The 24,668-nt window shown below is 40.5% G+C and overlaps 1 protein-coding gene across 2 annotated transcripts in view; it reads left to right on the forward strand.

Moving 5' to 3' along the window:
• The first annotated feature begins 12,484 nt into the window (after window positions 1-12,484).
• EDRF1 (erythroid differentiation regulatory factor 1) overlaps window positions 12,485-24,668 on the forward strand; it is a 45,176-nt gene continuing 32,992 nt past the window's right edge. The window contains exons 1-9 of one of the 2 annotated variants that reach the window (XM_001137992.6): window positions 12,485-13,384; window positions 14,676-14,884; window positions 16,541-16,607; window positions 17,284-17,409; window positions 18,791-18,915; window positions 19,156-19,312; window positions 22,482-22,583; window positions 22,837-22,958; window positions 23,771-23,882. In XM_001137992.6, coding sequence (XP_001137992.3) covers window positions 13,277-13,384; window positions 14,676-14,884; window positions 16,541-16,607; window positions 17,284-17,409; window positions 18,791-18,915; window positions 19,156-19,312; window positions 22,482-22,583; window positions 22,837-22,958; window positions 23,771-23,882 — 1,128 coding nt within the window. In that variant the 5' untranslated portion in view covers window positions 12,485-13,276. The remainder of the gene's footprint in view (window positions 13,385-14,675; window positions 14,885-16,540; window positions 16,608-17,283; window positions 17,410-18,790; window positions 18,916-19,155; window positions 19,313-22,481; window positions 22,584-22,836; window positions 22,959-23,770; window positions 23,883-24,668) is intronic. The other variant, XM_001137906.6, reaches the window with a different exon arrangement.

Below are 24,668 nucleotides of genomic sequence, written 5' to 3' on the forward strand. Positions count from 1 at the left end.
GACTTAGACGGCCCATTGATCGCTGTTGATGGTGGGTGATGGTGACGGCCCCTGGGGGTTCCTTTTACTGTTCTCTCTACTTAGGTTTACACTGAAAATTTTTTGTGATGAAAAGATTTGAAGAAGATGACAGGAGACGGAGAAGCACCAGCTGATCTGCAGACTCCAAGGAGGTCCCAGGAAGAGGTATAAAGGAAGGAATCTGAGACATGGTTCTTCCTCCCTGTGGGTACCATCCCTTCCTGTGGCAGCTCTCCTGTTCTCTAAGCACCTCGATCCCCCCAACCCCACTCATTTATATGGACCTGGCACTCAGATCTTTCACCCGTATAATGCCACTCCAGGCTCTGCCTCTTGGGTAGTGTCCTATGTCCTAGAATATTCCCAGATGAGAATGGGACCCCTTAGGTAGAGCTGTGTGCTCTGCCTCATCTAATCCAGCTGGCAACCCCCATAGGTGTCATCCACTAAGATCTTCTGGGACAGGAAAGCCCTGTGATACCTCTTACATCACACCAAACAGAGCCCCACACCAAGAAAAGAGCTGCCCACACCTCACAGAAGCCATGTTAGTGGACATTTCTCCACTCTGGAAGCCTTCCTGCGCGGTGGAGGCCAGTGCAGACCATCCTCTGCCCAGAAGAGCTGCATTCTAAATGACCCCTCAGAGAGCCCTCTGGATGGCCGCCTCTCCCACAGGTCCCTGCAATCACATAAAAAACACTCATTGCAGCCAAGACGCACAAAGCACGGTATTGACTTCATACTCAGGTTTTTCCAAAACAGATCATAAACCCACACCAATAATGTCCAATCAGTTTTACGGATAAAGAAGCCTGAGACTCTCCAACAGGAGAGCTTGAGTTTCCCTTCTCACTCTTGTGCTGGGTGTCCTTTTCCTACCTCCAGACCATCACAAGGATATCTGTAATGTAGATGAGGCCAGTCCTTTTGCCCAATGTTGACAGACAAGAGGAAGATTCCAGGGAGAAATGCCGCAGCAGCAAATGAATATGAATGATGCTTTTCCACTTTGTGCTTATAAAATGCCTTTTGTACCAGAATCTCAAAGCTCTCCAGGAAGCAAGGCTTTGAATGGGACTTTCACTCGGGGTAAACATGAGTGGTCGGAGCTTCCCAAGTCATTTGTGATAAGAAAGAACAAAAGTCCGGGCACTTTTAAAATGCAATATTCTTGCCTTCTGGGTAGTAAACAAAGTGTGCAGATGGATAATGACATCTGTGGATTCTGGCTCCACTTCCTAGAGAGAAAAAAACATGTAAATAAATACATTAAAAATTGTCATATGTGGATGACACCCTTGGTTCATCCAGTAGTTACCATTCTGCCTAACATTCACGAGCTATGGATTCTATTACTGGGTCCCTTGTGACTGCATTACACTGAGAAAGTGAAATATATTTCTCTTCAATGCCTGAGGGAAGATAAATGTTATAGAAATGTTTAGTAAAAAGGTCCAGTCAGTGGCTTTGACACTTGATGCTTTTGCACTAAGCAGTGCTGTCCTTTCGTTCTCTCCATTGGAAGCCTCCTTGTAAATGTTTAATAGCTAAATGACTCACCAGGGTCTGCAAAGGTCAGGCCCTTAACCGGAAAGGCAGAGGGGAACTCAGAAGCAGTCTCTATCAGATTGATTGGAAGGTTCATTTGAGAATTATTTCCTTCTCATCCTTAGTTTAAGGTGCACATGCAGCATGAATAACTGCCTGGGCTCCAGCCACCGACATGCCTGAAGAGCAGACATTAGTGACTTTGACACTCTTCCTAGGATTCATTCAGTGTATTAATCAGCTTCAGAGGAAAACTCACAAACACTCTAAGAAGAATTCTGTTGCAATAGTGATACCTAGCAGAGACAGTCTACCCTTGCAGTCACTTGCATTATATCCCAAAAGTCAATGCTAAGAGCTTGCAAAAGAATTTGAGTTCATCAGGTGTCCAGAAAATAAACTCCTTCAAATGCAGTCGAAATAGTTTCAATAACTTCAAATACTCTGCCTGTTATGAATCTACAGAGCAGCAATTAAATAATTATCAGTTAATGATTCAATGTCAGATAGCTATAACCAAGGGTGTCTTGCTATTACACTGAAAAATTACATATTAAGGTTTTGCTGGGGTGCAGAAAATGATCCCCCAAAATATAGTGCTTCGGCATGCCGAGTACTTTGAAAATCGGAAGGTTTTAGAAATCAGCCTTAGACCCAAGCTCTCTTTCTGACTTTCCTTACCTCCTTGTTTCTCTGATCCTCTTTCTAGAAGCACCTGGAGGGACTGGACTGACTCTCTGGAATTTTCTTTTCTAAGAAAGCTTCTTTCCAAAAAAAAAAAAAAAAAAAGGCAATTGTCTTAAGACCCCCCCATCTTTAGGAATCTCATCAAATGACCAGGAAAGAAGCGAAGAGACGGAGTTGTCACTATACCCAGATAGACTACTCATCTATTCTCGAGCGCAGGTCTGACAACCTTTGTGCAAGGTGACGTTTCACTCCTCACCTTCCCAACACCTCCCCCAGAGCTCAGAGGAGCTTTTGTCATTTACTCCTACACACCTCATCCCCGCCTTCCCTAAGAAGAGAGGGTAGACCGGCATCGGGACCCTGCTGGGTTATTAGGCCATTACTCTTCTGCAGTTCCCCATGGTATGCACGTTAAAATAAACGCATGCCTTTTCTCCTGTTGCTCTGCCTTTTTCAGTTCATTTTCAGCAAACCTTCAGAGGGTGAAAGGGGAAGTTTTCTTCTTTGTCCCTACATTTTGCATTGTCTTATACCTTGACATTTTTCTACTCGTCAAGTTAAACTGTAAAGCAAAATATAGATCATTAGCTGACTAATTATTTTTGAGTTAAAAAGTAGCTAGCATTTGGTTTTGGGTACCACAGTGTGTCTGATATAGTCTTTTTAGAAGCAATGATCTATAAACATTTTTTATCATTCACCATTTCTGGTTGAGTAAAGTGACTCACAGTTGTAGTCCTACCTATTCAGGACGCTGAGGCAGGAGGATCACTTCAGCCCAGGAAGGAGTTCAAGTCCAGCCTGGATGCTCTCTAAAAATATTAAAATTAAAAAAAAATTCTGAACATGCAACCCCAATATATATTTATTTGTAAATGATATACTGTCACTAACACATTGACATTAAACAAGTAGAAAACAATGTGACATTTTAATTTATTGACTGAAAATTAGTTCTATTTTCATTAATATTTTTTAAAAGAGCAAAACTGCTGAATAGGCTTCTTTTATTTTTGAGAATCTTTGTTGAAAACTTTGTGGTATAACAGTTTGAGGTCTCCTTCCAAGTCAAGTTTATTTTAAAATGTGGTTTTAATGGCTGTCATCACTTAAAATATCTCAAAAGATAAGCAAGCCTACTTGAAAAAAATCACCCGGTCTCAGGGTTTACTAAATCAAACTGCTCATTTCGGTTGTATGCACAAATCACGCACAGGTTTTAACTGAAATTTAATTAGTTACATTTCCATCTTCTTTGAAGTCCATCAGTCTTTTTTTAACAAACCAATTAAACAGTATCAAGGAATAACTCAGAGATTTTTAGTTAGTTGTTTTATATGCAATTTGTTTACTTGTACAAGAAGAAAGGTCAATAGACTGTTGTCATGGAACAAAATTAAAAACAGGATGTATAACAGATAGGAGAGAGAAAAACCTGCTGGCAGCCTGGGAATCGTGAATCTTGCAGGCATATTTTTGGGGTAAACAAATCAGTTGGCAGCTGATAAAGAGATCAGTCTGGGCGTTCTGGGTAGGACAACTAGTATCAAAGAAAACAATTAAGTGTGGACAGATTTTTCGAACCCCCTGATGGTGTGGCTGAGGAGCATATGAGGCTTGCTGCCTCTGGACGAGCTCTGCTGGCTCTCTTCCCTTTGTACGCCTTAAGTAAGCCAGAACTGCGCCACTGTCCTCCTTAGAATTCCTCAATATATTTAAAACTCAACCTCTCCATTTGGAAGATTTCTAAAAGAGGTTAGGAATTTCAGTTTCTAAGATAAGTGTGCAGATATGAGTTTTTATAAGCAATATACATCATTTTTAGAGACAAAAATCACATAATGTTGGAAAGATTTCCAAACATCCACTTTCAAAAATGCTCTCCATAAGATTCTTTTGAAAACCAAATACTGGCTGGGCGCAGTGGCTCATGCCTGTAATCCCAGCACTTTGGGAGGCCGAGGTGGGTGGATCACCTGAGGTCAGGAGTTCGAGACCAACCTGGCCAACATGGTGAAACCCCGTCTCTACTAAAAATACAAAAAATTAGCCAGGCATGGTGGCAGGCACCTGTAATCCCAGCTACTCAGGAGGCTGAGGCAGGAGAATTGCTTGAACCCAGGAGGCAGAGGTTGCAGTGAGCCGAGATAGCGCCACTGCACTCCAGCCTGAGCAACAAGAGCAAAACTCTGTCTCAAAAAAAAAATAAAAATAAAACCCAAATACTTTCCCACTCATTGTTAAAATATCACCTTTGTTTTGAAGAAACAGATTGAGTCTGTTTGTTTTTGTGAAACTTTCTCCTGGGTATCATCCTAATGACAGCTTCATGTCATCACAGATGAGAAAATGTAGAACACTCCTTATAAAAGAAAATATAGTAACTCATTTTCAAGCTTGACAATTCTTTTGAATGCTTTACCACTGATGGTCTGTGATCTCTGTGTGGTACAAGATTTTCAAGGTCGCTCCTTGCTGTGGTCTGGATATATATACGTCCCCACCAAACTCATGCTGAAATTTGATCTCATCGTGGTAGTGTTGGGGGTTGGGGCCTAATGGGAGGAGTTCAGGTCATGAGGGCTCTGTCCTCTTGGGTGGCTTGGTGCTGTTCTCATGGCAGTGAGTTCTTGCTCTGGCAAGACTGGATTAGTTCTCTCAGGAATTGGTTAGTTCCTGCAAGAGTGGGTTATTATGAAGTCAGAACACCCACCTGGTTTTGCCTTTCTTCACACATGTCCATTTACCCATTGATCTTCTCTGCCATATTATGACGCAGCCTGAAACCTCTCACCAGAAGCTAGAGCCATGTGCTTGAACTTCCCAGCCTGCAGAACCATGAACTAAATCAACCTTTTTTAAAAATAAATTACCCAATCTTAGGTATTCTGTTATCATGATGCAAAACAGACTAAGACATCCCTCATCGCAAAACTCTGAAAAGATTCTGCAAAAGGCCTTGTTTTTTCACCAAATTTAGCCTTGTGAATGGCACCCAATAGCCTATCCAAGCCACCATATATGCCTGTGGTAGACTGCATAATGGTTACGGATAACCAACATTCCTCCTTAGGGTCCAATCTCCCCTGCCGCATGTATGCTTAGCTTGGCTATGTGATTTATTTGGCCAAAAAAAAGTGAATGACAGTGATGTTTGCCACTTCTGACCAAAAGCCTTTGTAGCTAGTCTGCAATGCACCAATCTCTTTTTGTCTCTCTGCTACTGCAACTGGCAATGCTCCAGATTGAAGCTGCTTCATCAGATGGGACATACTTACGCTAAATATTTGGGACATTCTCATCCTAAAAATTTTTTCACCGTTTATCTGAAATTCAAATTTAACTTTGCATCCTGTTCTTTCTCTGGCTAACCCAGTTGTAAGCCACTGACACTTAGGGATCATTTGTTTTGTCAGCATAGCCCAATCTTATTTGACTAGCTCACCATGGCCCAAGGAAGAGCACCTGTGTCAATCTTTTGCCCTTACTTTTCATATTAAAAAAAAAAAAGTTAGTCTTCCTGCACCTCAGGGGACTGTCTTTGGAGACCACTGTCCAAAGGTGTAGTCTACAGGGCAAGGTTGTCAGAAACTTAACAATTGCACTAAAAATGTAGACTAATCAGCACTACCCCAGAGATACTAGATTCTGGAGGTGGCTGCAGGATCTGTTTGCTAAACAAGTTCCTCAGGTGATTATGAGACAACTTCAAATTCCACTGGCCTATGTCTACTATTTGACTTTTTAGAAAGCTAAGTAAGTAGGAGACCTGGGTACTAGTCCTAACTTTGTATGATGTTCAACAAGTCAATCCTATTCTCCTTTCTGGACTGCATTGCTCTCATCTAAAGAGGAAAGAGATTGGCTCAGACAACCTCAAATCTCTCTTTCAGCTCTAAAAGTCCAGGATCAGGAGCCAGAAATTCAGAACCTTCTAAGGTCCAGAAAGTAAACAAATGAGGCTGGTTAGGGGTAAGACATTAGGTTGTGGAAGGGCCCAGGGCAAACTGAAAAGGATATTCCCCAAATGGTCCCTGAGTTTAGAAGGTTTTCAAGTTTGTCATGCTCTGCCAGTGGGGCTAGAGAAGAACCGTGAGTACCCTGGGCACTTGTACTTTTGGCAGGAGCCCCAACCACATTTGCCTTACTTATAAATGTCTTGCTGTAAAAGTTTTGGAAACTATACAAATAACTACATGAATTTACAAATGACTGGGATTTCTCAGAAATCACTGCATGCTGGGAGGATTTTTGCTGAGAAAGTCTAATCTACAAATTGTTTTAGAATGAAACAAACTGTATGTCAATACTAACTTTAATAATTAATGACATTGACATTGCAGTATTTTGGAGCTACTTCATTAAACATTTTTAGCTTTGATTTTGCAGATTAAAAAAATATTTTGGAGCCAACAACATTGTTTTTATGTCTCAAACATTTTGATGAGCATTTTAAAAGCCTGTCAACCCCAGTCATTTTCCCTCCGTTGCCTAAGGGCTGAAACAGTTCTGTCCGGGTGCTGTGCCTGGTGTCAGTGATCAGACGGGACACCAGCCTTTGAGGAGCTCACAGTCAGGGAGGGAGGCAGATACAAACAGGCAATTTTTCTATAATGTGACAAGTGCAGGATAAAGCAATACAAGCGACTGGAACAAAGGAAGGAACCCTGAGGGGTAAGGAGGCAGAGGTGTCAGGAGAGAAGCCAGGTGAGGAAGGAAAAGGTATTTTAGGCAGAGGAAAGCACCAGCAAACGTGGAGCTATGAAACAAGTAGCTGGAGCAGCAGACAAGCATGCTGCTCATTCATTCAACAAACACTCTTAGTAGCTAGAGCATCAGGCACTGAAGAGGCAAGTAAACACGTGAGAGCCATGGGTAGTTACAAGAGCCAGGATAACTACACAGACAAGGCAGAGCAGGCCATGGATGATGGGGTACATCCCAAGTGGGTCCCTGGGGCAGGAGGACAGAGATGGAGGAAACAGGCAGACACTGGTACAATATAAAAACGAAAATCAATTCGTGTCTGAAAACTTGAAATTCTAAGAGTAATGTCTTATTCTCCATGTTTTCCCACAAAATATTTCAACTTCCTATATTAAAAACAGTGACAATAACTTTTTAAAAAACACTACACCATGTAAAAGTGGGGTTTTTTTCCCCACTTATTTTTAAAATCTTTCCTGACCACTATGCGCTCCAGCAGCATGTGAAAGTGTTTGACTAGGGAAAAAGAAAAAATTAATAAGCCCTTAGAGCAAGAGGCATATATAAATTTTATGTAACCCACATGTGCCCAATTGTTCCAGCCCCCAGGGATCATGCTCCTTTACGAACTAAATTACAGTACCGTAATCCTGGTCCTGTGTGTGGCTGCTGGAGACCCAGCCCCGACTCAGGCTTTCCTCCACAGTCAGTCCCAAGGGTCACTGGTCACCCTTAGAGCTCCCATTATCCTCTGTGTGCTGCCAACCTCTCTTTCTGTGCTGACTTCCTGGTTCTGTTTCATACTTTGTCTTTTCACAAGCTATTTCCGGCACATTTTCCCACTAAGCATCATCAACACGTGTCTAGGCACTCACTTCTCAAGAAGCATGCAAAATATTTGAATCCTGAGAAAAGAATCACTGCTATTTTTTTCTTACAAAGATAGAATTACACAATAAAACAACAGAATTTAAAGATTATCACAAGCTGAATTATGTATGTGTGTAAAAGCTTAACAAAATTACATATAATAATCATCAGAAATAAAAATAGGAAAAGAAAATATTAAAGAATAAATTTTATTTTATTTTATTTTTATTTATTCTTATACTTTAAGTTTTAGGGTACATGTGCACAATGCGCAGGTTAGTTACATATGTATACATGTGCCATGCTGGTGTGCTGCACCCATTAACTCGTCATTTAGCATTAGGTATATTTCCTAATGCTATCCCTCCCCCCTCCCCCCACCCCACAACAGTCCCCAGAGTGTGATGTTCCCCTTCCTGTGTCCATGTGTTCTCATTGTTCAATTCCCACCTATGAGTGAGAACATGCGGTGTTTGGTTTTTTTGTCCTTGCGATAGATTACTGAGAATGATGATTTCCAATTTCATCCATGTCCCTACAAAGGACATGAACTCATCATTTTTTATGGCTGCATAGTATTCCATGGTGTATATGTGCCACATTTTCTTAATCCATTCTATCATTGTTGGACATTTGGGTTGGTTCCAAGACTTTGCTATTGTGAATAGTGCCGCGATAAACATACGTGTGCATGTGTCTTTATAGCAGCATGATTTATAGTCTTTTGGGTATACACCCAGTAATGGGATGGCTGGGTCAAATGGTATTTCTAATTCTAGATCCCTGAGGAATCGCCACACTGACTTCCACAATGGTTGAACTAGTTTACTGTCCACCAACAGTGTAAAAGTGTTCCAATTTCTCCACATCCTCTCCAACACCTGTTGTTTCCTGACTTTTTAATGATTGCCATTCTAACTGGTGTGAGATGGTATCTCATTGTGGTTTTGATTTGCATTTCTCTGATGGCCAGTGATGGGGAGCATTTTTTCATGTGTTTTCTGGCTGCATAAATGTCTTCTTTTGAGAAGTGTCTGTTCATGTCCTTTGCCCACTTTTTGATGGGGTTGTTTTTTTCTTGTAAATTTGTTTGAGTTCATTGTAGATTCTGGATATTAGTCCTTTGTCAGATGAGTAGGTTGCGAAAATTTTCTCCCATTTTGTAGGTTGCCTGTTCCCTCTGATGGTAGTTTCTTTTGCTGTGCAGAAGCTCTTTAATTAGATCCCATTTGTCAATTTTGGCTTTTGCTGCCATTGCTTTTGGTGTTTTAGACATGAAGTCCTTGCCCATGCCTATGTCCTAGGTAATGCCTAGGTTTTCTTCTAGGGTTTTTATGGTTTTAGGTCTAACGTTTAAGTCTTTAATCCATCTTGAATTAATTTTTGTATAAGGTGTAAGGAAGGGATCCAGTTTCAGCTTTCTACATATGGCTAGCCAGTTTTCCCAGCACCATTTATTAAATAGGGAATCCTTTACCCATTGCTTGTTTTTCTCAGGTTTCTCAAAGATCAGATAGCTGTAGATATGCAGCGTTATTTCTGAGGGCTCTGTTCTGTTCCATTGATCTATATCTCTGTTTTGGTACCAGTACCATGCTGTTTTGGTTACTGTAACCTTGTAATATAGTTTGAAGTCAGGAAGTGTGATGCCTCCAGCTTTGTTCTTTTGGCTTAGGATTGACTTGGCGATGCGGGCTCTTTTTTGGTTCCATATGAACTTTAAAGTAGTTTTTGCCAATTCTGTGAAGAAAGTCATTGGTAGCTTGATGGGGATGGCATTGAATCTATAAATTACCTTGGGCAGTATGGCCATTTTCACGATATTGATTCTTCCTACCCATGAGCATGGAATGTTCTTCCATTTCTTTGTATCCTCTTTTATTTCCTTGAGCAGTGGTTTGTAGTTCTCCTTGAAGAGGTCCTTCACGTCCCTTGTAAGTTGGATTCCTAGGTATTTTATTCTCTTTGAAGCAATTGTGAATGGGAGTTCACTCATGATTTGGCTCTCTGTTTGTTATTGGTGTATAAGAATGCTTGTGATTTTTGTACACTGATTTTGTATCATGAGACTTTGCTGAAGTTGCTTATCAGCTTCAGGAGATTTTGGGCTGAGACAATGGGGTTTTCTAGATATACAATCATGTCATCTGCAAACAGGGACAATTTGACTTCCTCTTTTCCTAATTAAATACCCTTTACTTCCTTCTCCTGCCTAATTGCCCTGGCCAGAACTTCCAACACTATGTCGAATAGGCATGGGGAGAGAGGGCATCCCTGTCTTGTGCCAGTTTTCAAAGGGAATGCTTCCAGTTTTTGCCCATTCAGTATGATATTGGCTGTGGGTTTGTCATAGATAGCTCTTATTATTTTGAGATACAGCCCATCAATACCTAATTTATTGAGAGTTTTTAGCATGAAGGGTTGTTGAATTTTGTCAAAGGACTTTTCTGCATCTATTGAGATAATCATGTGGTTTTTGTCTTTGGTTCTGTTTAAATAACTAAAATCAGAGCAGAACTGAAGGAAATAGAGACACAAAAAACCCTTCAAAAAATTAATGAATCCAGGAGCTGGTTTTTTGAAAGGATCAACAAAACTGATAGACTGCTAGCAAGACTAATAAAGAAGAAAAGAGAGAAGAATCAAATAGATGCAATAAAAAATGATAAAGGGGATATCACCACCGATCCCACAGAAATACAAACTACCATCAGAGAATACTACAAACACCTCTATGCAAATAAACTAGAAAATCTAGAAGAAATGGATAAATTCCTCGACACATACACCCTCCCAAGACTAAACTAGGAAGAAGTTGAATCTCTGAATAGACCTATAACAGGCTCTGAAATTGTGGCAATAATCAATAGCTTACCAACCAAAAAGAGTCCAGGACCAGATGGATTCACAGCCGAATTCTACCAGAGGTACAAGGAAGAACTGGTACCATTCCTTCTGAAACTATTCCAATCAATAGAAAAAGAGGGAATCCTCCCAAATCATTTTATGAGGCCAGCATCATCCTGATACCAAAGCCGGGCAGAGGCACAACCAAAAAAGAGAATTTTAGACCAATATCCTTGATGAACATTGATGCAAAAATCCTCAATAAAATACTGGCAAACCAAATCCAGCAGCACATCAAAAAGCTTATCCACCATGATCAAGTGGGCTTCATCCCTGGGATGCAAGGCTAGTTCAATATATGCAAATCAATAAATGTAAAGAATAAATTTTAAATCACTTCATTTTACGGCTCAGAGGTCTGTTTTGTGGACACAGAGACAGAAATGGAGACGTTTTTAAAATTAAGATCATATTGCACATTGGCTTTTTTTTTTTTATACGGAGTCTCGCTCTGCTGCCCAGGCTGGAGTGCAGTGGTGCAATCTCTGCTCACTGCCAGCTCCGTCTCCTGGGTTCACGCCATTCTCCCGCCTCAGGCTCCTGAGTAGCTGGGACTACAGGTGCCTGCCACCACACCTGGCTAATTTTGTTTTTGTATTTTTAGTAGAGACGAGGTTTCACCGTGTTAGCCAGGATGGTCTCGATCTCCTGACCTCGTGTTCCACCCGCGTCAGCCTCCCAAAGTGCTGGGATTACAGGCGTGAGCCACTGCGCTAGGCCGCATATTGGCTTTTTAAAATTTCACTTATCACTTAACATTATATGATATGCAATTTAAATGTTCTTAAATATTCCTGAAAAACAAGTTTATGGTTGCACAGGGTTTATTTTCTACCAAAACCAAATTTGACTATCCTCCTCCTAGTGTTAGATATTATGTTCAACTTTTCACCATAAAAAACAATGCATAACTTGCAAAAACCAAAAAAGAATTATTGGCTGCAATATTCAAACGAAATGATAAAAATCAAAATCAATACATGTTGAAGTAAATGTCTACAAAATACACTATTATATCAAATTAACTGTTAAATTTAATTCATTATTATTGTTTTTTTAAGACAGAGTCTCACTATCGCCCAGGCTGGAGCGCAGTGTTGCCATCTCTGCTCACTGCAACCTCTGCCTCCCAGGTTCAAGCGATTCTCCTGCCTCAGCCTCCCTAGTAGCTGGGATTACAGGCGCCCACCACCACATCTGGCTAATTTTTGTATTTTTAGTAGAGATGGGGTTTCACCCTGTTGGTCAGGCTGGTCTCGATCTCCTGACCTCAGGCAATCTGCCCACCTCGGCCTCCCAAAGTGCAGGGATTACAGGCGTGAGCCACCGCGCCCGGCCTGTTAAATTTAATTCATAAAATTGTTTTGTTACATTTGAAAGCAATTTGTGAGTTGAATGCTTACTCATCAGGAGCATTCCTGAAAACGGACAGGACAGTGAGTTATCAGAGCCAAACGTTTATTACAAATTGTGTCAGCCAAACTGCAAGAACCAAGTTAATTTTTAAAAACACTTTCTGTATCTTACGGCACAACAAAACACTTTTACTACAGAACATGTATCGTATAAGGGATGTGGCTGCGTTTGACAGTTTGAGATGACATTGAGGAGTGTGAAAGAGAGCCTGGACCTTCAAAGCTTGCAAACGGCACGGGCTATTTCTCCACCTCCTCGCTACTCAAAGCGCTGGCATCGTTTCCTGGGAACCTGTGAGAAATGCCGAGTCTCGGGCCCATCCAGAGCGCCCGAATGGAAACCTAGGCGTTACGAGGCCCCAGGTGCAGCGTGTCACGGGTCCTGCACCACCTGGGACGCCCCGCAAGCAGCGGGCATGCCGGGCCCCCAGGAGCCTCCGAAAGCCACCCATTCCCTAAACGGGGAGGGCCTCGTCCGCGCGTCCCAGCACCCTGCCCGGAAGCCCCGCCGCTCCCACACCCAGGATGGGGCCACATGGGCACTAAAAGGCGGGCAGGAGCGCCCAGTCTCGAGATGGCTGGCTCGCCTTTCCAGTCCGGGCCCTCGGGGTGCCCGTGTGAAAAGATGTGACACTGAAGCCTGGTGAAGTTTGAACCTCTCACTAATTCACGTAACGGGAGCCGCCGGCAGCGCTGACGGCTGCACCTCCCCTCCCACGCGGACACTACCGGCAGGCTCGGACGACCCCCGAAACTGTTTGCCAACAAAGACATGCAGGGGGCGGAGCCTGAGCGTCAGATACCGTGAGCGGCGTGCAGAGGGCGGAGCCTAGGAGTCAGATACCGCGAGAAGTAGTCTCCCGAAGAGGTTCGGACAAGCTCAGGCGCACTACAATTCCCGCCCTGGCCGCGAAGGTGGCACCCGCAGCGGGAGGCGGGGCCGGGCCTACGGGACAAAGATCGCGAGATTTAATGGCGAGTCACAGCTACTTCTTCCTGGCAGAGGCCGGAAGTGCGGTCCGCGGAGCGTCTCTGGCGCTTGAACTGCTTTGGGCCTGGATTGCTGCTGCTGCCCCTCCGCTCCCCCTTCGTATCGCCTGCCCTGGATCGAAGTAATGGGGGATGCCAAGGAGGCCGGAGCCGAGGGCCCGCCGGCCGGGGCCGCCGCTCGAGGAGGGCTCAGCCTCCTGTCCCAGGGAGAATCCGAGGAATCTTCTGCACAGGTGAGTCCTCCGCGGAGGGGGACCTGCCAGGGATGCGGGAGCCGAGGACCCGCTCCACCGGGGAGGGATGCCACGGTTCCCGGCAGATTCTGGAGGCTTCTCCGTGTTTCCCTGACACCCCCAAAACAGGGAGTGGAAGTCCATGCTCCATTCGGCAGGTATTCGTATTAAAAGCAGTTCTGGTAGCCGACAGGTGAATTAGATACGATCTTTCCTCTCAAGGAAGGTACATGTAAATATGTCGTTCCAAAACGTGGCACAGTCGTGCAAAGCAGGAGGGAAGAAACGGTGCCAGGTAGTGACTCGCCGAGAATGAGACCGAACTAATTCACAAAGGGTGTAAAATGTTTGCCATGCAGAAAAGGTACTGCGTGAAAGGTTAGAATATTGAACCCAGACACCGAACTTGCTTTGGGAGTGTGCAAGTGCAGGCTGTGAGGAACGAACCCCCAATGCCTTGCTATGAAGTTAGAGACTCAAGAGTATTTGAACCATGCATGCATGCATGAACCGATGCATCGATTACTAAATATTTGCATTAAAACAAAAAGCCCAAATGTTCTACCAGACTATTTTATGAATGATGTGTTATTAAAATTAAAATACATCTTTGGCCGGGCGCGGTGGCTCACGCCTGTAATCCTAGCACTTTGGGAGGCCGAGGTGGGTGGATCACCTGAGGTCGGGGAGTTCGAGACCAGCCTGGCCAACATGGCAAAACCCTGTCTCTACTAAAAATACAAAAATTAGCCGGACGTGGTAGTGCACGCCTGTAATTCCAGCTACTGGGGAGGCTGAGGTAGGAGAATGGCTTAAACCCCAGAAGCCGAGGTTGCAGTGAGCCATGATTGCTCCACTGCACTCCAGCCTGGGCGACAAAGCAAGACTACGTCTCAAAAAAAAAAAAAAAAAAAAAGAATTAAAATACATCTTTAATACTGAAAATAGGCTTTACTAAAGTTTGCATTTAGTTAACATGATACCATTGAGTCTCCTTGGTTTCTGCTTCTCCACTTTACATGAATACATTTTAAAAGAGAGTGGGTGGTCCATTTTCTAGCTGATAACCATAACCATCATACTCCTTGACTCATCTTTTTTCTTTGAAGTTGGTGTAAAAGAACTAAGTAAATGTTACCATTTATGCTCAAATTTATTAAGTGCTGTTAGTAATATGTGGCATACGTTCCTTGTGAAGCCTGTTGTGACAGGTTCTTGTTTTCTTTTTATAAAGGTGAGATTTTTCGTTCTTAGTAATTTTCATTAAAGTTTCACCCAATGTGTTAATTAGGGATCAGCTTTATTTCTTGGAGGCAATGAAGTGAAGAGCCGAGCTGTGGTGAAATACTCTTCTGCCCCTCCTCGAACAGCATTTGCACGCCTTGAAGAGAAAACAGACTTGAAACTCCCACCTGCCAACTGGTTACGAGAGAGTGCCAAACTAGGGCCAGCAGGAACTACCATTCTTGGCAACAGCAAGAAAAGCAAGCCATTTTCAAGGTAAATATTAATCAGTGGCATTTTTACCTGCCCCTCCACCCTCACTTAAAACTCTTATTTGCTTTTAAATTCAGTTTGTAATGCCCATTAACTTGTCGAGATTTCTCTTTAGAGAAAGATCACATTTGATTTTCAAAGGCTTTTTATTCTGATAATAGATGATGTTACAACATGAAGATGTACATACAATATCAATTGCATATGCTTCTTTTAAGTCTACGTCATGTTATCAGCAAAGATGAGTTTTGACTGCCAAAGTTCAATCAGCCCTTTCATTTTAGCCAATTTGCATACCTTTTGAATATGTGAATACAAAGGATCAGCTTGGTGCATGAGGAGGAAAACCTTGAACGTTCCTTCATCTTTCCTGTGGAGTTTTTCGTTAAATGGTGGCAGGTTGATCTGGAAAAGCCAGATTTAAAAACCCAGCATGTTGGGTGACCTACACCTTGACTTTGACACCAGAACTGATGGTGTTCAAAGTTGAGAGAGTAGCCTGAGGTCTTATAGAGAAAAATGTATTAATGTCCATACTGTAGGACATTTAATGTGTAGGGTTCTCTTTTCTTCTTCCCCCTTCTGAGCAACTCAATCGAAAATATTTCCATGTAACTTCTAGCAAGAGGCACAAATACACTAATACTTTATGAGCTGGTAGTTTGGAAATTATCCTAAAGCCTCAGAAAATAAAAGTTATATTTGCAAAAGTGCGGTTCGTTTGTAGCATCATTTATAGGAGCAAAAAGTTGGGAATAACCCAAATATCATTTTTTAAAAGAATGACTTAATCAATTATGATTTGTCAACATAATTAAATGTTGTGAGGAAATTTGAACAATTATACTGACTCTATACAAATGCTGTGGCAAGTATTTTATATGCTTATCTCATTTAATTCTCACAACAACTCTTTGAGATAGGCACTGTTAATTATATTGCACCTGAGAAAACGGAAGCTGAGAGGAGTTAAATAATTTGGCTCAAGCATACAGTAAATCACAAGGCATGCTTTGCTGTTAGGTAGTCCTTGGTAAGTGTCCTGACTCTGCCATTTAGTGGTTGGAACATGGTGATGTCGGGTACCTTTCAGGCTTATAGACTATAGATGTGCTTCAGGTGGTACGTGGCATCAGTTGGCTGCTCAATTAACATTTTTTTTTAATTTCCTTTTGTGGCTGAATTGGTGTCAGGTACATTTTTTTCATGTATTTTTTTAAGAGGTATTGTATATCACTAGAAACACAATCTCAGAAAGTAAAATCCTGATAAATGTTTCTCTTTCTGTTTTTCTTATCTCTCCACCTAAAAAGAATAAAGTTTTGAACTATTTTCCCTTGGAGACTTTGAGTTTTGTGATTACAAAAATAAAAAATAATTGTTTTTATTCTAAATATTTCCTACTGGATGCTTCTAATGATTATTACCATGTTTTATCAAATCTAAGATGCCATTGACTTTAAGACACACCATTATTTTAGTACCACTAAGAAAAAAAAACTTGCCAACTGTGATGGTGATACACATCCTGGTTTCAGAGTTGTTAAAATGTGGAAAATGTGTATCCTAGAAGCAATGAGCTACAGTATTGTTATTAAGCTCTACTTGCATGATTATGAGCATGACCTCGTAACCTGTGTCCTTTTTTCTCTTTGGTAGCTTTGGCATGGCATATGACTTTATTGATTCAGTGGGAAATGATGTGGATGTTGTCTCTGACTCTGAAGTAAGTGTTATTTGTCGCTTAATGTAATTTTGGGGGTGTTTTGTGATAGGTGTTTTATATCAAGCTGTGTTTTGCATAATATAAATGTGCAAGTCTTGAGAAATTAGTGATGAAATAAGATAAAACTTACCTGATTATTGAGTATCTTTTTTGTTGTTAAAGTATCATTGTTTACCACATTTTTATTTAAAGAGGAAGGAATAATCAATCCCCAAACACTGGCAGTGGTAATAATATATTGATGGTTATATTTTAATGATAGTAATTGAAACTGATAATAGTGTTTGGGATTATTCTGTATATGTTACCAGTTGAGTTACAAATGATATTTCTAGTAAAATCTATTGGATCCTTAGTGGCTTTGATCTGATATGCTAAAAGCCTGGGTCAGCATAACAGTGTGATGTATACACCCTTAACTTTAAGAAATCCTATTATGTAAAAATAAATGTTTGACTGTCACTAACATAATGTGACTCATAAAGTGTACATGATTCTGGTTTGAAAGCTCCGTCCTCTGTGTGTTTGCATGTAGCTTTTTGTTTAAAGTTCTATTTGTATAACCTTAAGGAAATAAGGTTTATTATGCTTTAAAATGAGTGAAGCTAAAATTTAAAAGATTCCAAATCACACTAAAACAGTCTTTCTAAACTATTTTTTCTCTTAATTTTTTAAGAACATAAAAAAACTCCTGAAAATTCCCTACAGCAAGTCGCACGTGAGCATGGCAGTACACCGCATAGGAAGGACTCTCTTACTAGATGAGCTAGATATTCAAGAACTCTTTATGAGATCGTCTCAGGTAATGCTTTTGTGAAAAAATCCAACAAAACATTAACAGCTTAAGAGCACTAGAAATACGATTTTGTTTCAGAGAATGGCCAAAGTGGAAATGTAGTTGAGTACTTCAACAATCGAGAAATTGAAAGTTTCACTGAAGATAGAAAAGCTTGAATGAAGAAAAAAGAAGAGAATGAGAATGGTGAAGAAAATTATTTTATTGATTCCAACAGCCAGATTCTTTTTTACAAGAAAAAAGATGAAGCCAATGAAGAAAGTTGTGAAAAAATCTGTGAAATTTAAGGGACTAGTTTAATATTTTTAAGAATCCTTTAACGTCTCCCTTAAACAGATTCTCATGAAACACAGCTACTGGAAAATGTGAAAAATATTAGAAGCTGTTCCTGTGAATAAATACAGTCATGTTCCCATAATGACGTTTCAGTCAGCGATGGACCGCATATACCGGTGGTCCCATAAGATTATAATATACTGTATTTTTACTGTATTTGCAACGTTCAGATACACAAATACTTCAGTCACATGTACAGATTTGTAGCCTGGGAGCAATAGGCTATACCATATGACCTAGGTAGGGAGTAGGCTGTACCATCCAGGTTTCTATAAGTAACACTCTGCGATGTTCACACCAGGACAAAATCACCTAATGACGCGCTTCTCAGAATATATCCCCATTGTTAAATGACACATGGCTGTAGTTATTAGAATTAATTGATGCTCTTTAGCCTGGATTCTCAAATTGTATGTTGGTAAGGACTGTTTTTCCCACATGTTGAGAATGGATACTTTTGAAAAACATAATAACATTGTTGCAGTTTCTCAAGGACTACCCTCCATATCTGTACTTTTCTTGGGCTGGCAAGAAATAGTTCGTGGTCAGTCTTTAAAGAATATTACTACAGTGCTTTGATAAAGATAATTAAGTTATGGTGATGTAAATGACATTTAAAGTAAGTGTTTTTTTCCTTTGAAAAGACCACCGTTTAGTTGATCATGTGAGTATGAGCCTAGGCACGGGGATGTGACAGTGAACAAATCACAGGCCTTGCTCCTCAGCAGTTCATTGTTTGGGGTTATAAACACATACACAGCTCATTTCAATATAGTGTGCAAAGTGGGAACTACTGCAGCTGCTAAGGAACATGTTATAGAGAAGACTCACCTCTCCCAGCCTGGCTTAGGAGGAGGAAGACGGGTTTCCTTTAGGAAACAAAAAACAAAAGACAGGTGGTATGAATTGACCCAGAAAGATATGTTTTTAATGAGTATGTGTTTATGAAACTATTCAAAAAATAATAGGAGCCTTTTCTGTAAGCTAGTACTAGGTAACATCGTTTCGACTATGTGTGTTGTATTGATAATATGTATCTCATGTTATCCAGACTGGCGACTGGACATGGTTGAAAGAGTTTTATCAAAGACTCATTGATCAGAAGTGGCAGAGGAAGAAAAAGAGCAAAGAGCACTGGTATCAAAAGGCAATTCTTTCCAAGTTTTTATATTACAGGTACTTGGCTACTTATTTATCTCCAAAGAGAAAAAAGGGAATTCTGATCTAAAATTTAGGGTGAAGCTTAATCAAGTAGTAATTTAAGTTTTGCCCCTGTGATACTGTTAACATTTGTTTCATATTTCTTTTTTACAAGATGTATGCTTAATTACAGATTGTAGTTTTTATAAACGGGTAGACTGTTGCATGAAGTTAACTTTAGTAACAGCAATCTTTTTTTATTTCTGGTTTGGCCAGTATCAATGGTGATGGAGCCGCTCAGCCTGTCTCATCCACCGCAGAACAGCAGGAATCGTCCAGTTCAGATCAGACAAATGATTCGGAAGGGGCTTCATGGCCTGCTCCCTTCGAAATGCCGTCTTCAGTTTCTGAAGATCCCAGTGCTTCCAGTCAGGTTAGTACTTAAATGCTAATTCTAGAAACTCACATAGGAAGACAAAGCCTTTTTTAACATCTTGTTAAAAAAAAAAAAAAGATGAACAGGACTAAGAAATATTCTGTCAGCTTATGGAATGGGGGAAAAAAGACTACTGTCAATTTATGGAATGGGAGAAATACTTTTTAGTTTTTCACAATAGAGTTTACAAGAGCTATTATAGGTGGGGAGATCAGATTTTTTTATTAAATCGAAATATAATAGTTGACTGATAAGTTTATTAATACTGATTATCTCCTTCAAGTGATGAGTATTATATACAGATATAGTATATTTTAACTATAAATACTAGTTAGTCATTTTTAACTATAAATACTATTTTAACTATAAATATCTGTCAATATTTGATAGACATTTCCTATCAAATATTGAGACTCAGGGACCCATTTGTAATTTAAGTTCTAACCTTTTTACCATAACTTTCAGTCAGATTGTTAGACCTAAAATATCCCTTTAAGGTTTTCCAGATAAAATTCCTGAAACTTAGTCCACATTCATGTTATAAAAGTTTTAGAAAACAGAATGAACTAGGTTGTCCATTTTATCTCTTACATCCTTGTTTCTTCCTAATGCTTGTTTATTTTTGTACTTACTGTATCTATCAAAGAATAAAATAAAGCCATAGATGTAAATTGTGACATGTCTGTTTTCAGGAAAATAGATTGATAAATAGATAATAAGATCTGTGACTTGATAAGTTACGTCTTCCCTCTTGCTGTTGTGTTCCCACATATTGAGCACTATTCAACCAGATTGTTTCAATCTTCACAAATTACAGGGAGCAGATACATTTAACTCGATTTTAGTTTCAGTAGGTTTAAAATAGAGAAAGCATCCCATAAAACTCCATAATGAATTTAAATTTTTTTCAAAAGTGAGAAAAATGTAAGGAAAAGGAAGGAAGTAATTAATATGCAAGTCACATAGTGGTAACAACCAAGAAGTAGGGATGGTCTATGATTCAGAAGGGAGAAAAGACTACATAATACAAATACTACCCTCCTATTACCCATGTCACCCATCTCCCAGTGTTGTTCTGTCTTTACCTTGTTTAGGAATTACCGTGAAAACTCTTGGAGACTCGGGAATCTGTAGACTTGCGTGTTGAGGAAGCAAGCTGGCATTTACTGGATAGCTCTTATGCCATGTGTATGTTTGTACAAGGTTTTTTTTTCCATTCTTGGAGCTGCATATTGTACAAATAAGTAAACTAACGCTCATCAAAAGATGTTTCACATGGTCATACAGCTGGCGAAACTCTCAGGCTAGGGCTTAAACCCAGATCTTTCTGCCTGCAGAGGCCTGTTCCTCCAGCAGTACTCCACTGTGTCCGTGTACTCCACACACAGCAAGGCCCTACTAACAGTCAGATCGTCGTAGTAGTGGTGTACCCCTAGGCACAGCTAGCCTGCCTTAAGAGTCTCTTACAGAGTACTTTTCTTATATTGCTTAAATTTCAGCTTTAGAGATTTGTTTGTATTTGCAAGCTATCTCTGCACAAATTCTTGTTCCAAAAACTAAAACTGCTGGCTTGAGGCCTTTGTTAAGCAGTTATAGAGGTTAAATAGGTGAATGTGGGATGGTCCGAGAGCCAGACATTTATTGAGAACATTGTAACCTAGAGCTCATACTCTGACTAAAGCAACTGCCTGACAAACTGTTTTGAGAATCGGTTCATGAGTTGATAACTTGTCTGTGTAAACAAATAATAAAATAAAAAAGAGTTTAAAGTTCTCTTAGGACTCCTGAGGGAGAGGACAAGGCACAATAGAAGTGCTAGAGAGCCACCTGTGCTTGTAGTCACACACTCTTCCCAAGCGGGTGCCAAGCCTACTGGCACACACAGATGACAAGTAAGACAGATGTTTGTGCAATAAGCAACACACGCATGCCTGTCTTGGGTTCTGTTGAGGCAATGACGTTAAAAGCTTAAAGTAGTATTTCTTAATGGCAGTACTACTTTCCTAATGGTTGGAAAATTGAGTGGTAGGCTGAGTTTACCCAGTGTCAAGAGGGCCCAAGTGTATTCCAAAATGCATTCCAGGCTGGGCGCAGTGGCTTACGCCTGTAATCGCAGCACTTTGGGAGGCCGAGGTGGGTGGATCACTTGAGGCCAGGAGTTAGAGACCAGCCTGGCCAACATGGCGAAACCCCATCTCTATTTTAAAAAAAAAAAAAAAAAATTAGCCGGGCATGGTGGCACATGCCTGTAATCCCAGCTACTCGGGAGGCTGACGTAGGAGAATTGCTTGAACCCAGGAGGCGGAGGTTGCAGTGAGCTGAGATCATGTCACTGCACTCTGGCCTGGGCAACTCTGTCTCAAAAAAAAAAAATGTATTCCAGAGAATATCTTAAGAACAAAAAGTGTTCTGAGATTAAATACATTTGGGAAACATTGGTTTTTACAAAGATAAAGTAGATTTTTCTATTGCAGGATTGCTTATTATATATTTATTGTTTTAATATCAATAAATATTGTTACTCCACAAAAGTGAGTACCTGGTAAATGTCATCTTGCAAACCTGACTCTGGAAAATTTTCATTCAGTTTCCCAGGAACTAGTGTTCTGTGAAACACTCATCAGGAAATGCTAAACTGGAGACTGTTAAGATAATGAGTATCTCAAACTGTGGCTGAGTAAGATTTCTTAGGGTTTCTTTTTTTTAAGAGACAGAGTCTCACTATGTTGTCCAGGCTGGATTCGAACTCCTGGGCTCAAGCAGTCCTCCCCTGTCGACCTCCCAAATAGCTTGGACTACAAGCACATGCCATCTTGCCTGGCCAGTTTCTTAGGAATTTTTAAATTCAATATAGATGGAGTAGGCTGAAAGAGCAGTGGTAATCAGATGCACCAAAAAAGAGAAAAATGAAAAACTTAGAAAGTTTAGAATAATCTTTAATCTATCTGACTTGAGTAAGATCTAAATGTGATTCGCTTCTTATAGTAGCTATGATCATTAGCCAAAGCAAGCCACCCAATGAGGCGTGTTATTATTTGTATTGGCCTAATTCACAATGGTAGATTTGAAGTGTGTGCTTTGAATATTTAGGTGATACTCTCAAAAGTGGGTCAATTTTAAGAAATGTTGACAGCAGAATCACTCCTTATCCTTGCACTTTTCACAGGGAAGTGAGCCTCTTGAACCCTCATACATAGTGGGGCATGTGGCCTCAGCCCCCAAAGAACAAAACCTGATTACTTTATTCAATGACGGGGAGCACAGTCAGGTATGCTTTCCATGGTGTCCAAGGTGACAGCAAATCCCCAGTCTACTTTGTCATTTCAAAACTAGTCTAAGTCGAAATTGATAGGGAAAAACTCCACTTGATCCTGAAACTGCTTTCTAAGCATCTTTGTGATCTTAGCTCTGGGGCCTGACTTTGTCTTCTTTGTCTCTTCCTTTTTCTAGTCTTTTTATGGATCATGGGGGGAAATTACAGATTGACTGTTTATTATAATCCTCCCTATTTTAAATCACAGGGTCTTAAAAATGATTTTGTTCGGAATATTCTATGGACATTTGAAGATATCCATATGTTGGTCGGCTCCAACATGCCCATATTTGGAGGAGGCAGATACCCAGCAGTCAGCTTACGTCTCAGGTGAACCAACATCATACCCCTCCTCAAGCTTATGGTATTTAAATTCTTCCTTTAGAATCATTGTTCCATCAGACTGAGGTTGCAGTGAGCCAAGATCATGCTACCGCACTCCAGCCTAGGCGAAAGAGCAAGACTCGTCTCAAAAAAGAATCAGTGTTCCATCTATTTGGGCATCTTCCTCTTTCTCTAGGTTTTTTCCCCTCCCTCCTTCCCCTGCCAGTTGAAATGGCCACATTAAGGAAGGAGCTACTGTCAACAAATGCTGAAAGGCAGGCCTATAGCTGAGTCTTCATTCTAGACCTCATTGAATAGAGCCAGAGGTTTGTTGGACTGGCCTAGTCTTAGGTCTGAATCTACAACTTGTGAGAATATTCAAGAGAGTTTATTTAATTAGTTAGAGAGATTCCTACTAACTACTTGTGAGCATTTTTCTTAATGCTCCACGTGTATTTGTTGATATTAGCCAATGTGAATTCTAACTTAAGCATGGTCTTGTATGGTGTTCAGTGTTTCTTCAAGTTGTGTGTGAGGAGCAGGCAGTAGGCTCACCGTCCTTTCCTATCATATTGTCTTCTATTCTTGCTGAAAACTTACCAATGTCAGTTAGAAATACAAGCAAGCTTTTGGAAAGATGTTAAATATAGCACAACCACTGAGCTGCATGTGCATATCTTATCAGAAAAGAAAGCATAGATGGCATTTTCTGTCTAGAGAGGACAGCTTAAAATACTTAAATGGTGAAATAACTTTCAGATGATTCATTAAGGAACATCTTAATTAAACCAAATAACACTAGAAATGTATATTTTTAGGGATAACAACAAACCAATTAATGTGCTAACTGGAATTGACTATTGGTTGGACAACTTGATATGCAATGTGCCAGAGCTTGTGATGTGTTTTCATGTAAATGGAATTGTACAGGTAAGATACAGTGTGATTTTTCTGATCTCTCAAATGCAAATTGGTACAGAGAGTTCCTCACCAAAGTCTTTACGGCCCTGAAGTACTAAGGTGCATTTTTGCCAGGGAAGATAGCTGTGAATAAACTGAATTTGAGTGTACATTTAAGTTGGTGATAACAGAATTGTAGATGTTATAGAAGTATAATTTTACAGGTAATTTGGAGGAAGTTCATAAATATATGAAAACCTGCATTTGTAGCCATAGAACTCTAATTTTAATGCCAAGCACTCATTAAAAATTAACTGAAAGTGTCTATACAATGGAGGCGTTTCTTCGTTATGCAAATATCTACTCAGTACATGCATAGTTTTAGGGAAAGGTCTTGTAAAAATTGCATATGGTGGATAGCTTATATAGCAAATTCTTATTGAGCATATTCTGTTTAGAAGACACGTATCCCCATTATAAGTGTTGGGGGAAGCTAGGCGTGTTGGCTTATTCCTGTAATCCCAAGCTACTCAGGAGACTGAGGCAGCAGGATCACTTGAAGCCAAGAGTTCAAGACCAACCTGGGCAACGTAGTGAGACCCTAATTGTAGAAAAACAATGCACACACTTAGTTGGGCATGGTGGTACATGTCTGTAGTCCCAGCTACTTGGGGGCTTGAAGCAGGAGGATCACTTGAGCCCAGGAGTTTGAGGCTGTAGTGAGCTATGATCGTGCCACTGCACTCCAGTATGAGTGACAGAGCAAGACCCTGTCTCAAAAAAATAAAAAAATTGAGAATTTAAACAATAAATAAT

The sequence above is a fragment of the Pan troglodytes genome, chromosome 8 (genome assembly GCF_028858775.2).
Source record: "Pan troglodytes isolate AG18354 chromosome 8, NHGRI_mPanTro3-v2.0_pri, whole genome shotgun sequence".
Taxonomy (NCBI): Eukaryota; Metazoa; Chordata; class Mammalia; order Primates; family Hominidae; genus Pan; species Pan troglodytes.